General features: G+C 36.5%; 1 protein-coding gene across 15 annotated transcripts in view; it reads left to right on the top strand.

Moving 5' to 3' along the window:
* ZNF568 (zinc finger protein 568) overlaps nucleotides 1-13806 on the top strand; it is a 24063-nt gene extending 10257 nt beyond the window's left edge. For all 15 annotated transcript variants that reach the window (XM_069550448.1, XM_069550436.1, XM_069550434.1 and 12 more), the window contains 3 exons: nucleotides 7159-7285; nucleotides 7548-7643; nucleotides 10838-13806. In XM_069550448.1, the coding sequence (XP_069406549.1) occupies nucleotides 7216-7285; nucleotides 7548-7643; nucleotides 10838-12420 (1749 nt within the window). In that variant the 5' untranslated portion in view covers nucleotides 7159-7215 and the 3' untranslated portion in view covers nucleotides 12421-13806. The remainder of the gene's footprint in view (nucleotides 1-7158; nucleotides 7286-7547; nucleotides 7644-10837) is intronic.

The raw sequence follows: 13806 nt of genomic DNA, 5'->3' as shown, positions 1-13806 counted from the left end.
TCTTAGTTGTGGCAAGCGGGGACTACTCTTTGTTGCGGTACTAGGGCTTCTCATTGCAGTGGCTTCTCTTGTTGCTGAGCTCAGGCTCTGGAGCAGGCAGGCTTCAGTTGTTGTGGTATGTGGGCTCAGTAGTTGTGCATAGACTTAGTTGCTCCCTAGCATGTAGGATCTTCCCTGGACTAGGGATCAAATGCATGTCCCCTCTGTTGGCAGGTGGATTCTTTACCACTGAACCACCAACGAAGCCCATTTCTAGGCTCTTTATTCTATTTCTTTAATCTATTTGTCTACATCTATACCAATACTATACTCTGTGTGTGTATATGTGTTTACATTGTTTTAATTACTTTATAATAAGCCTGTTTGACAGGGATCTGCACAGTGTTCTAGTTTTTAAGAAATTTCTCAGCTACTTTAGGACCTGTGTGCTTCTCTTTGAATTTTAAAATCAGTTTATTTCCTATCTAAGGAAAAAAACCCGTTGGGATTTTAATTGGAATTGCAAAGAATTATAGACTACAGACCTTCCTGACTTATATCTGTTAAACCCATCATAATTTAAAAACATTATAAATTGAAAATATATTTAATAATATTTAATACATCTAACCTTATGTTTCCACAAGTTCAGCAATGGAAAGTAATCAAGACTTTATGTGAAACCACCCACTATGGATACAAGGCTTTTTGGAAAGCCCTTTGGAATTTATTGCAAAGTTTGTTTGTAAGCAAAGGAATAAAAATGGTGGTGGATCAGGTTACCAAATCATGTGATAACATGTTTACAGAATAATCCTAGAACAGCGTCACCCCCTCCTCCACTAGTTAGACCCATTCAACACCGAGGAAGCAACATGGAGGAGAATTGGCAAATTAATTTTAATAAGATGCCCAAGTCCAGAAGATGCAAATATTTATTAGTAGTGGAAGACATTCACTGGATGAATGGAAACTTTCCCCACACAGACAGAACAGGTCTCAGAGGTAACAAAAAACTTGCTTTAGGAGATAATCCCACATTTTGGATTATCTCAGTTTATACAAAGTGATACTGAACCTGCCTTTACCTCTAAAATTACTCAACAAGTAGCTGAAAGCTTGGGGATAAAATATTCCCTTCAAGCAGCATGGAGACCCCAATCCTTTGTGGAAAAAATGAGCAATATTTTGAAGCAAACTATAGCCAGATTCCCTCCTCCAGGGAAGAATTTGGCTATAGTTACAAATTCCACTTCAGTATTCTTGCCTGGAGAATCCCATGGACAGAGGAGCCGGTGGGCTACAGTCCATAGGGTCACAAAGAGTCAGACATGACTGAAGGGACTTAGCCTGCACATCCAACCTACCAAACGTCGTAGCTTAGTTTAGCCTACCTTAAGTGTGCTCAGAACACTTATATTGGCTTATAGTTGTGGAAAATCATCTAACACAAAGCTTGTTTTATAGTAAAGTGTTGAATATCACATGTGATTTATTGAATACTGTAGTGAAAATGAAAAATAGAATGGCTGAGTGGGTACAGAATAGTTGCAAGAGTTTATTGGTTGTTTACCTTTGTGGTCATCTGGCTGACTGGGAACTATGGCTTGCTGCCACTGCCCAGCATCACCAGAGAATATTCTACTACATATAGCTAACATGAGAAAAGATTAAAAATTTGAGCTATCTACATTTTTCTTCACTTTCTCTCCATTGTAAAGTTGAAAATTTGTAAGTCAAACTATTGTACATTAGGGACTATCTGTAATCAGAGAATAATTGAAACATTTTTTTCTATCACAAAGATGTTTCATTTTAAGAAAATCCACTAATATAATTTATCCTATTCAAGAAAAAATATAATCAGCTCCATAGAACTGCTAATTTTTCTTAAATCAGAATGTGAGACTTTTAGGAGGATATATTTATAAAATAGAAGTAAAAGGATACTTCCTTAACATGATATTTTAAAAAATCATTCTACATACATAATAAGCTAAAAGCCAGAATCATATTTACTGTGGAAAATGAGACATATTCCTACTAAAGTCAGGAATGTGACCAGATTGCTCATGCTACCACATTTATTTACTAAAATTCTATATACATATAGGGCTTCCCTCATAGTTCGGTCAGTAAAGAATCTGCCTGCAATGCAGACCTGGGGTTTGATTCCTGGGTTGGGAAATTCCTCTGGAGAAGGAAATGGCAACCTACTCCAGTATTCTCTCCTGGACGATCCCATGGACAGAGGGTCCTGGCAGGCTACGGTCTGTGGGTTTGCAAGAGTTGGACGTGACTTAGCGACTAAACCACCACCACAACTATATACATATAGAAAAGAGAAAAAAGATAAAAGTTGGGAAGGTGCATACAAAATTATTATTTCTAGATGATACATTTATGTGTGTGTACACCTGAAGATGAAACAAGAGAACTCAAAACAGTATGGACACAAAATTAATATGCAAAAATTAACAGCATTTCTATATACTAATACAAACCACAACCAGTTCAGAAATAAAATGGAAGCTGGGAATTCCCTGGCAGTACTGTGATTAAGACTCAGCACTTTCATTGCCATGGTCAAAATTCAGTCCCTGGTTGGGGAACTAAGATCCTGAAAACCCTGTGGGGCAGCCAAAAAATATATAAATTTTAAAAATGAATAAAATAAAATGGAAGAAAGCTGTTAAGAGTAATAACAAAATCCTAAAGGAAAAAAAGATGTATATGGGAGAAAGAAACCTTTAAAACATTACTGAGACCTAGAAGAGGATTTGAGTAAATTTTTAATATATACTTTTTAAAAATAAAAATGTCATTATTAAATCAATATGAATTCTCTTTAATCTTCAGATTTATTGAAATCTCAGATATTCTAAATACACCTTTTAGAATAAGGCAGTTCTGTTCAAGCTGAATGTAGAAGACATTTGGAAAATAAAAATGTATATAATAGCCAAGAAAAAACATGAAAAAATACTGTGTGTTATGCTCCAAGTTTTAGAAAGAATAACATTTAATATTTGTACAACTTTAAGGAAAAAATATCCTTTTACAAAAAGTTGCCAGTCAGCATATATATACACCATAGAATTGATACATAATTACCTTTATGCCTTCACTGTAAACTTTATTTTTAAAAAAGATTTATCATATTAAGTATCTTAAAAATGAAGGAGAAGGAGACTGCTGTGATTACCAGCAGGACCTCTGGAAATGTTAAGGCTTCCTGTCAGGGCTAGAGTGATTCTCATCTTTTTCTTGGTTCTGTCTGATAGGAAAAGGAACAAAAATTTAATGACACAAACTAAATTTATGTTTTTTGACAACCCCCTTTGTTCCTTGCTCCAAAAATGGAATTATTGGCATATATACATGTAAAGAGCATCAGTATCTTAGGAAAACAGACTGTTATAAATCACTGATTCATCATTGTATACAGTTAGAAATTAACCCATATTTACTTTTGTTACTTCTTTTACAGTTTCTGTCAAGTCTTTTTGGAAATGAAATTTATGCTTATACACTAGTTAGTGGGAAAAATGTTCTAATGATAATTTACTAGAGGTAGTGAAAAATACGGTTTTTGTTGTTGCCTATTTTTTTAATGGTTCATATTCCATGAAAAGTGAAAGTGTTAGTCACTCAGTCATGTCTGACTCTTTGCAACCTTATGGACCAGACTCCTCTATCCTTGAAATTCTCTAGGCAAGAGTACTGGAGTGGGTAGCCATTCCTTCTCCAGGGGATCTTCCTGGCCCAGGGATCGAACCCAGATCTCCTGCATTACAGGTGCATCCTTTACTGTCTGAGCCACGAAGGAAGCCCAATAAGGGTTATTTATTCCTGAACATTTATTAAATGATTACTGGGTGCTAGGCTCAGTTCTGCATTTTTCACATGTTTTTGGTCTTATTTAGTCCTCATAACACCCCTTTGAGGAAAATGCCGCTTTACAGATGAGGTTCAAATTTGGCTATTTGTTGAGTTTACACAATTCATTAAAAAAAGAAAAAGAAAAAAGAAAAACATGTTTTTGGCTATGCCAAGAGGCTACTGGGAATCTTAGTTCCCTGATCAGGGATTGAACCTGGGCCAAGGCAGTGAAAGAACCAAGTCCTAACCACTGGACTTCCAGGGAATTCCCACACAATTAGTAAATTTTGAGGTCAGGATTTGAACTCATGATGTCGGATTCTACAGCCTGTTGACCAGTAAAAATATCTAAATCCAGTTTCATTTTGAGAGCTTAGTTCTTTGAAAAATTTTCAATCAACTATGTGTTAAATCAGGTTTCTTTTCAGCTTTTCTGCTTCTTTTCTGAGTAGAACAACAGGTCTTTATTCTTATGCAGGTTGACTTTGTGGACTTTGGGCTCTGCTTTGGGCTGCAGATCACCTGGTCTTGACACAAGCTGTGGGATGGGCTCCTAGCTCCTCCAGGTTGTGTTCATTCTGGTGAACGGGCAGCAGCTTCCTGGGGCAAGCTCTTCACTTGCCTGATCACTGGAGTACATGGACCAAGTCAAAGGGTGTGTTAAAATACAAATTCAACTTGAGTACATTTTGAAGATCTTCAGTTCAGTTCAGTTCAGTTCAGTCGCTCAGTCGTGTCCGACTCTTTGCGACCCCGTGAATCACAGCACGCCAGACCTCCCTGTCCATCACCAACTCCTGAAGTTCACTCAAACTCATGTCCATCGAGTCGGTGATGCCATCCAGCCATCTCATTCTCTGTCGTCCCCTTCTCTTCCTGCCCCCAATCCCTCCCAGCATCAGAGTTTTTTCCGATGAGTCAACTCTTCACATGGGGTGGCCAAAGTGCTGGAGTTTCAGCTTCAGCATCATTGCCTCCAAAGAACACCCACTGCTGATCTCCTTTAGAATGGACTGGTTGGATTTCCTTGCAGTCCAAGGGACTCTCAGGAGTCTTCTCCAACACCACAGTTCAAAAGCATCAATTCTTCGGCGCTCAGCCTTCTTCACAGTCCAACTCTCACATCCATACATGACCACTGAAAAAATCATAGCCTTGACTAGATGGACCTTTGTTGGCAAAGTAATGTCTCTGCTTTTCAATATGCTATCTAGGTTGGTCATAACTTTTCTTCCAAGGAGTAAGTGTCTTTTAATTTCATGGCTGCAGTCATTTTGCAGTCATCATCTGCAGTGATTTTGGAGCCCCTCAAAATAAAGTCTGACACTTGTTTCCACTGTTTCCCCATCTATTTCCCATGAATTGATGGGACCAGGTGCCATGATCTTCGTTTTCTGCATGTTGAACTTTAAGCCAACTTTTTCACTCTCCTCTTTCACTTTCATCAAGAGGCTTTTTAGTTCCTCTTCACTTGAAGATCTTACTGGCTTTATTTCATGATTCATGAGTCAGAGAACTTCCAATCTAGCAGATATACAGGAACTTTGAGGAGCTATACCAAGTTAATTTTACATGCAGAGGGAGAGGGGCAAGGAAGTTACAGTAGCAAAAAGCAGATTGGTTCTGGCCCGATTACTTTCCCTTAGGGGATGATAGGGTCTGTCAGACAGATTACTTCACTAATGATCATCAGGTGATTTCTGCTTGACTAGTTTAATAGTCCAGTTCTAGCAGAGGCTGAAACTAATTAAGTCTCAGTTTGGTGACGTGAGGCTTAGCATAAGTGACTCCATTTTGGGCCTGTTGTCTTATTTTTAACAGGTGTAAGCATTTTTCTCATGAAAAAGTATTGGGTTTTGTCAAGTGCTTTTTCTGCAGCTGTTGAGATGATCATATGAATTTGTTCTTTATTCTGTCCGCATTGTGTATTACATTAGTTTATTTTCAGATGTTAAATGAGTATTGTTAAATCAGCATTCCTGGGATAAATCCCACTTGTAATGGTTTGTAACCCTTTACATATATATATATATATATATATATTTATTTATTTATTTAGTTTGTTTGTTTGTTTGTTTGTTTGCTTTTAACGAGCAGTTTCAAGTTCACAGCAAAGTTGAGAGGAAGGTACAGAGGTTCTCCATATACCTCTTTCCTCCACATGTGCATAGCCTCCCCCCTTATCAACATCCCCCATCAGAGTGGTACAGTTGTTACAATTGATGGTCCTATATTGACATATGATCACCCAATGTTCAATAGTTTACATTCAGACTCACTCTTGGTGTTGTACAATCTATGAATTTGGACAAATGTATGTACATGTATATATATGTGTGTGTATAAATATGGGTGCTTGCCTGGTAGCTCATTGATAAAGAGTAGGGTGTGTGTGTATGTGTGTGTGTGTGTATATATATCTGCCTGCAATGCAGGAGACCAGGGTTTGATCCCTCGGTCCGAAAGATCTCCTGGAGAGGGGAATGGCAACCCACTCCAGTATTCTTGTCTGGAAAATTCCCTTGACAGAGGAGCCTGATGGGCTACAGTTTATGGGTCACCAAGGGTCGGAAATGACTGAGCAACTAACATATACACACACATATATACATGTATCCATCATTATAGTATCATACAGAATATTTTCACTGACCTAAAGATCCTCTGTGCTCTGTCTACTCATTTCTTTCCTCTCCTCCAATGCCTGGTATCCACTAATCTTTTTACTGTTTCTATTTATAGTTTTGTCTTTTCCAAAATGTCGTATAGTGGAATCATACCATAGATAGCCTTTTCAGCTCAGCTTCTTTCACTTAGTTACATGCATTTAAGTTTCCTCCATGTCTTTTCCTGGCTTGATAGCACATTTCTTTTTAGCAGAGTAATATTCCTTTATCTGGGTGTACCACCATTTATTTACCCATTTACCTTCTGTCTTCCCTACTGTTCCCATGTCCTCTTTCTTATTAGATCATACAACTGCTTGGACAGGTTCTGAGCCTGTGAATCATATCTGTGTCATCTCTGTCACAGCCCAGTACAAATCAGTGACAACTGTTTCTGGCGTCCTGCAAAATAAATGATGAATTAATAAGTTTGCTGATTCAGTAATAACACATTCCTACAGGGTATTTCTATTATGGTATATCTTCTCCCACAGTATAAATACAAAATTAAGTATTTAGAAATTAGAAAACTGCATATATGGTATCTGATCCCTGGATACTATCTAAATGAGTTCTTGCATGTTTTGACCATAGTGTTTAGCTTTGATGACTTCAAATTGTGTTTTAACAGGAAACAGTGACATTTAAGGATGTGGCTGTGGACCTCACCCAGGAGGAATGGCAGCAAATGAAACCTGCTCAGAGGAACTTGTACCGTGATGTGATGCTGGAGAACTACAGCAACCTAGTCACAGTGGGTAAGGGGAGCTTTGCAGTCTTCACAGAATTCTGTTTTTGAAATATGTGAAGACTTCAGCTTGCCATATGTCTTTAACTAGCATTTCCTTTCTTCATATGATTGTATGTGCTAGTCTTTAGAGTAAATGCTAATTATTTTGTGTCATTGTGAAAGTTCCTCCATCATCTTTCATAGGCCCTCCAGTCCCCAGGACTCAACCCAAGATCTGGATGGTTGTCTCCAGCATTAACATTCAGGTCCTTTGCTGTCTCTCAAAATAGGTTGTCAAGTCACCAAACCAGATGTGATCTTCAAGTTGGAGCAGGAAGAGGAGCCATGGGTGGTAGAAGAAGAAATGCTTGGGAGGCACTGTCCAGGTGAATAAGTGAAAAGGCAGGTCTGAATGAGAAAGCCACATAGCAGTTGTTCAGGAGGTCGATGCCATTTCACATTTTCCAAGATTTGCTTAAGTCTTCTAGAATGACAGAAGATATGAATGCCTTGAATTATGGTGACACTCCTAGATACTATTCTTCTTATGTTGCAGCTCTCTTCCTTTTTTCAAATTTTAAATACTAAAACTTCCTAGCTCATTTACAGCCTTACTTTCAGGATTAGTGTCCCTTTCTATGATCCTTAAGCTTTCTCATTCCTTTGTATTCACAGGTTTCCTTTTTTGTGTGTTCAATATTTGAGTTAAATTCCCTTTCATTTCTTTTCTTCTTTCTATTTTGAAAAGCTTCAGATTTGTTTTGTAACAATACTCACACTTTCTGTTGTACTTCACAACTCTCACAATCCAATATAGCTTTGAAAGTCTCTGACTTACAGTTTGTTACCTCCTCCTTGCTTATTCACACCTTTCATTCCTTTAATTTTTTTGAAATGTAATATATACACCCTTTGTTGAAAAATATTAACAATCCAAAAGGTAACATTAACAGGTGAGTCTCTCTCTTACCCTTCACATTCAGTCCCTTTCTTTTCCAAGTTAAGTACACTTTTTTTTTCAGAGTCATGCTGACTATTCTTGTTTATTTCACTATATGAATTTTATTTTTTAATTTATTCTTTGTTTATTGGTGTTTTTTATTTTCAGGTGGAACGGTTTATTAAAGGAATTAAGGAATTTTTTTTTTTTTTTGGTCTGTGCTGGGTCTTTGTTATTATGCGGGCTTTCCTCTAATTTCAGCAAACAGGCCTGCTTCTCTTCCTTGGTGTGCATGGGCTTCTCATTGTGGTGGCTTCTCTTGATGCAGAGCACGGTCTCTAGGGCACTCAGGCTTCAGTAGCTGTGGTTCTTGGATTCTAGAGCACAGTCTCAATAGTTGTGACGCCGGGGTTTAGTTGCTCAAAGGCATGTGGGATTTTCTTAGCAGGTGGATCTTTACCAACTGAGCCATCAGGGAAGCCCCTTCACTGTATGAATTTTAGATTTAACTATCTATTTCCAGGGAAAAACCTGTTGGATTTTTTTGCTGGGAATGTGTCAGAAGTATAAATGAACTTTCAGTGAGCTGACATCTTTATACTGTCAAGGTTTTCTATCCAAGATCATGTTCTCTGTCTTTGTTCGGATCTGCCTGTTTTGTACCCTTCAGAAATGCTTTCCAAGGTTTCCTTTATACCTTTTGTAAATTTCTTACCAAGTTTATACCTAAGTAATAGACAAGAGAAAACAAGCAGTGCTAACAGAATTGGAAAGGATCCTGTAAACCATCTTTATTTACAGATGATAAGATGATATCCCTTAAAACATAAGAGAATCAACTTCAACAAACTTAAAGAGAATTCAGTGATATGGTAAGGTATCAAATTAACAAGTAAAAATCAGTTGTTTTCATGTATACTTGAACAACCAGGTAGAAGATATAAGGAAAAGGAAACCACATTAATAGTTGTAACAATATAGATAAAATACTATTCTGGACATGGGCATAAAACAATAAAAAAAAACAAAGTCCTGTCTTCAGGGAGCTTATAATTTAATGGGACCTAGAGTTCCTGAGATTTTGAAATTAAGAAAATATCTTTTTTTAAAAAAACCTTTTATTTAGTTGATAGTTGGCTATGTATAAAATTCTTAGGCCACACTGTCTTCTCTAGAGGTTTTTGTAGACAGTTCCCTGAAGACTTTAGATAGTCCTCTACTGCTTCTTGGACTTGAATGTTGCTTGGAGAAATCTGAAGCCTGATTGTTTTCCTTCATACATGACTTGATTTGTTTGTCTGGATGCCCATAGGTTTGTTTTTCTTTAAAGCTTTAGAACTTTATGAGGCTTATTGATCAGTCAGTATCAGTTTTTCCTTTCAGCTTTTGTATTCATATATTTTGGTTCTTGTAGTGTCATATAGACCTGAATACCTGTCATTCCTCATCCTTGAATAAGGATTTTTTCTGCTGGACCCATTGTTTACTGAAGAAGTGTTGGAGATTGTCCAGAAAAATACTCTGAGCTAGTAGGAAGCCTCTGTTGCTTGTATCCACTTCCTTTGTCATACAGAGTTTTGTGTTAAGAGTTGGTTTGCCCTTTACTACTTCTGAATCAGAGATTATCAGTTGCATGCTTTCTCTAACATTCAGTTTCTCTTCTACCTTCCTGTGTCAATATCCTGCTTATACGAGAATAATAGCTATTTGCATCTCCGCAGATATTTGCATCTATTTAGTTCTATCTTTCCTACCTTTTGACAGGGCCAGAACAAGATGATTATGTTCCACCAGGCAGACTTAACACATCCAGATTCCATTGTTGTAAAAAATGACTCATTCATTCTGTCCACAGGGTGTGCCTTCTGTTTTGGAGAACTCTGTTCACCATGCTTTCTCTCTGAGACAAGAAATAACAGCCACTGTTTCTTTCCTACCTATTTCTGTTTATCCTCTGACTTTCCTTATACTTTGGAATTGCAGTTTAGCTGCCTTTTAGTATAATTGAACACATATTTCTTTTTTCTGTTTATTCTTCATGTTTGCAGAGAGGAGAGAAGATAGAGATGTTTAATTCCACCATGTTGAAACAGGAAAGTCTCTTCTGTATTTGATCCTAGGGATCACCCTTCTTGGAAATGTCTTCTTTACTCTTCTCTAAAGGATTCTGATTTCTCCTTCATTTGTTTCTTTTTTCTTATTTCCTTATGGACTGTGTTTTATATAATTCCTCTTCTCCAGCCCTCAAGAACATTATTGAAACTAGTTCTAAATTACATATGACTCCTTTTTCCTTTATGTACCTTCATGATGTAGATGTGTTCCTGCCTTCAAATCAGTATGTAACTCTGGACTTTAAATTCATCCTCTTTTTTTTCAGCCCCACTCTTCTCCCTACCTAAATCCTCCATTGTGTGTGTGTGTGTGTGTGTGTGTGTGTGTATGTGTTTGTGCTGCATGGCATGCAGGATCTTAGTTCCCTAGCCAGGGATCAAACTTGCACCTCCTGCAATGGAAGTACAGAGTCTTAACCACTGAACTGCCAGGGAAGTCCCCCCACTTTAGCAAATTTCTGAAATGTTATCAATAGAGCAGTAGGAGAAATATTCAAAAGTAATAATTTTTGGTCCTCCATTTTAGAAGTTTGGAAAGTTGATGAACAGATCAAGAAGCAACAGGAAACCCTTGTGAGGAATGTCACATCCATCTCCAAGAAAACTCTGATTAAGGAAAATGCCCTTGAATATAAAAATGTTGCAAAAGTATTTCCTCCGGACTCAGACATTGTTACTTCAAGACAAAAGTTCTTCGAATGTGACTCACTTGATAAGGATTTTGAACATAGTTTAGACTTATTTAGTTATGAGAAAGGCTTTATAAAAAAGAAAAGTTATGAATGTAATAAGTATGGGAAACCATTTTACCATTGTTCATCCCATGTCATAACCCCCTTTAAGTGTAATCAGTGTGGACAGGACTTTAGTCATAGATTTGACCTCATCAGACATGAGAGAAGTCATGCTGGAGAGAAACCCTATGAATGTAAGGAATGTGGAAAAGCTTTCAGTAGGAAGGAAAATCTTATTACACATCAAAAAATTCATACTGGGGAAAAACCATATAAGTGTAATGAATGTGGAAAAGCTTTCATTCAGATGTCAAACCTTATTAGACACCAGAGAATTCATACTGGAGAGAAACCTTATGCATGTAAGGATTGTTGGAAGGCCTTCAGCCAGAAATCAAATCTCATTGAACATGAGAGAATTCATACTGGAGAAAAACCCTATGAATGTAAGGAATGTGGAAAAGCCTTCAGCCAGAAGCAAAATCTTATTGAACACGAGAAAATTCATACTGGTGAGAAACCTTATGCATGTAATGAATGTGGTAGAGCTTTTTCTCGGATGTCATCTGTTAATCTACATATGAGAAGTCACACAGGGGAGAAACCCTATAAATGTAATAAATGTGGAAAAGCCTTCTCCCAATGCTCAGTATTTATTATACATATGAGAAGTCATACAGGTGAGAAACCCTATGTATGTAGTGAATGTGGAAAAGCATTCTCTCAAAGTTCATCCCTTACTGTACACATGAGAAATCATACAGCTGAGAAACCTTATGAATGTAATGAATGTGGAAAAGCCTTCAGCCGGAAAGAAAATCTCATTACACATCAGAAAATTCATACTGGAGAAAAACCTTATGAATGTAGTGAATGTGGGAAAGCTTTTATTCAGATGTCAAACCTCATTCGACACCAGAGAATTCATACTGGTGAAAAACCCTATGCATGTACGGTATGTGGAAAAGCCTTTAGTCAGAAATCAAATCTCACAGAACATGAAAAAATTCATACTGGAGAGAAACCCTATCATTGTAATCAATGTGGAAAAGCTTTCAGTCAGAGACAAAACCTCCTTGAACATGAAAAAATTCATACTGGAGAGAAACCATTTAAATGTAATGAGTGCAGTAAAGCTTTTTCTCGAATCTCATCCCTTACTCTTCATGTTAGAAGTCATACAGGGGAGAAACCGTATGAATGTAATAAATGTGGAAAAGCCTTCTCTCAATGCTCATTACTTATTATACATATGAGAATTCACACTGGTGAGAAACCCTATGAATGTAATGAATGTGGAAAAGCATTCTCTCAAAGAGCATCCCTTTCTATACATAAGAGAGGTCATACAGGTGAGAAACGCCGAGTGTACTAAATGAATAAGACTTTCTTTTAAACTCAGTCCAAGCTTTACTTAACTTTAAAATATCTTGGCATAATCTCAAGAAATGAACAAGATTCTTATGAAAAAATTGTAAAGCTTTATTGAAGGGCAAAAGATTGGAGTAAAGGAGAGAATGTAGATGGAAAAACGCAATATTATAAAATGTCTGTTCTTCCCAACTTAATCTATAGACCTGCTAGAGTTCCAAACATCTAACAGGAATTTTCTAGGATCTTTATAAAATGATTCTAAACCTCATAAATAAAAGTCTATGGATTGCTGAGATAATATTGAAAAAGAACAGAGAGGACATACCTTCTACCATATACTATATGTATAGCGAAGTTATGGTCATTTAATAGTGTGTAATATTAGTACATTAATAGGTAGATAGAAAAGTTTTACAGAATAGAATGCCTAGAAATAAACCCGTGAATATATGCAAAGTTGTTGTGTATTAGGCATGACATCATAAATCAGTAGGAGGAACAGCTTAGTCAATAAAAATAGTTGGAGTACTTGAATCTCCATACTGGGGAAAATAAAATTAATACAACCTTACAACATATAAAGTAACAGAATTCCAGAGGATTTGAACACTGAAATGTGAACAGCCAAACTCTGAACTTCTTGGAAGGAAATAACAGGATGCTGTCTGTGACTTTGAGGCAGGGAAACATTTTTTAAAAGGACCCTGTACTTTCTCTTCTGGATACGCATCCTAAAGAAATTCACAACTATGCATAAGAAATATATATATCTGATAGAAAACAACCTATATATTGAAGGGCTAATCAATAAAATGTGATATTAAAATAATGGAATAGTATACAGCAGTTAAACGTAATGAACTTGGTCTGTATTGTGTAACATGGGTTGTTATCTAAAATAATGTTGAGTGGAAAAAAATTAAGATCTAGATGAAGCATACTGTAAAATAACATTCATGTAAATTGGAGTGAAATCATTCACAAAGAATAGAACTATGTTTTTATTACTGAAATATGTATGTAAAACTATTTTAAATGGATTAAAAAACACATTAAATTATTGATAGTGTTGTCTCTGGCAGGAGATTAGGATTCAGGGTGTTGATCGAAGGGGGCTTTTAGCTTTACTTGTAATTTTTATGCCTTAAAAAGAGATGAATAGCATATAAAATGAATCTTAAAAGTTAATGATACATGATGGTGATAATGGATGTCTTAATATTGTTTTTGTACTTCACAGAATTTATGGGTTAGGGGATGACAATGCATAGAGGAAAGTGTTATAATAGATTCATGTGCTCTATCAGATGCTAAACTGTTTTGTCAAAAATATTTCCAAAAAATTAGTAATTAAAAGTGATAATCCTGTTTACTATTTAATATGAAA

Source organism: Ovis canadensis, chromosome 14 (genome assembly GCF_042477335.2).
Source record: "Ovis canadensis isolate MfBH-ARS-UI-01 breed Bighorn chromosome 14, ARS-UI_OviCan_v2, whole genome shotgun sequence".
NCBI classification, from domain to species: domain Eukaryota; kingdom Metazoa; phylum Chordata; class Mammalia; order Artiodactyla; family Bovidae; genus Ovis; species Ovis canadensis.
This window is presented reverse-complemented; position numbering and strand designations above follow the sequence as displayed.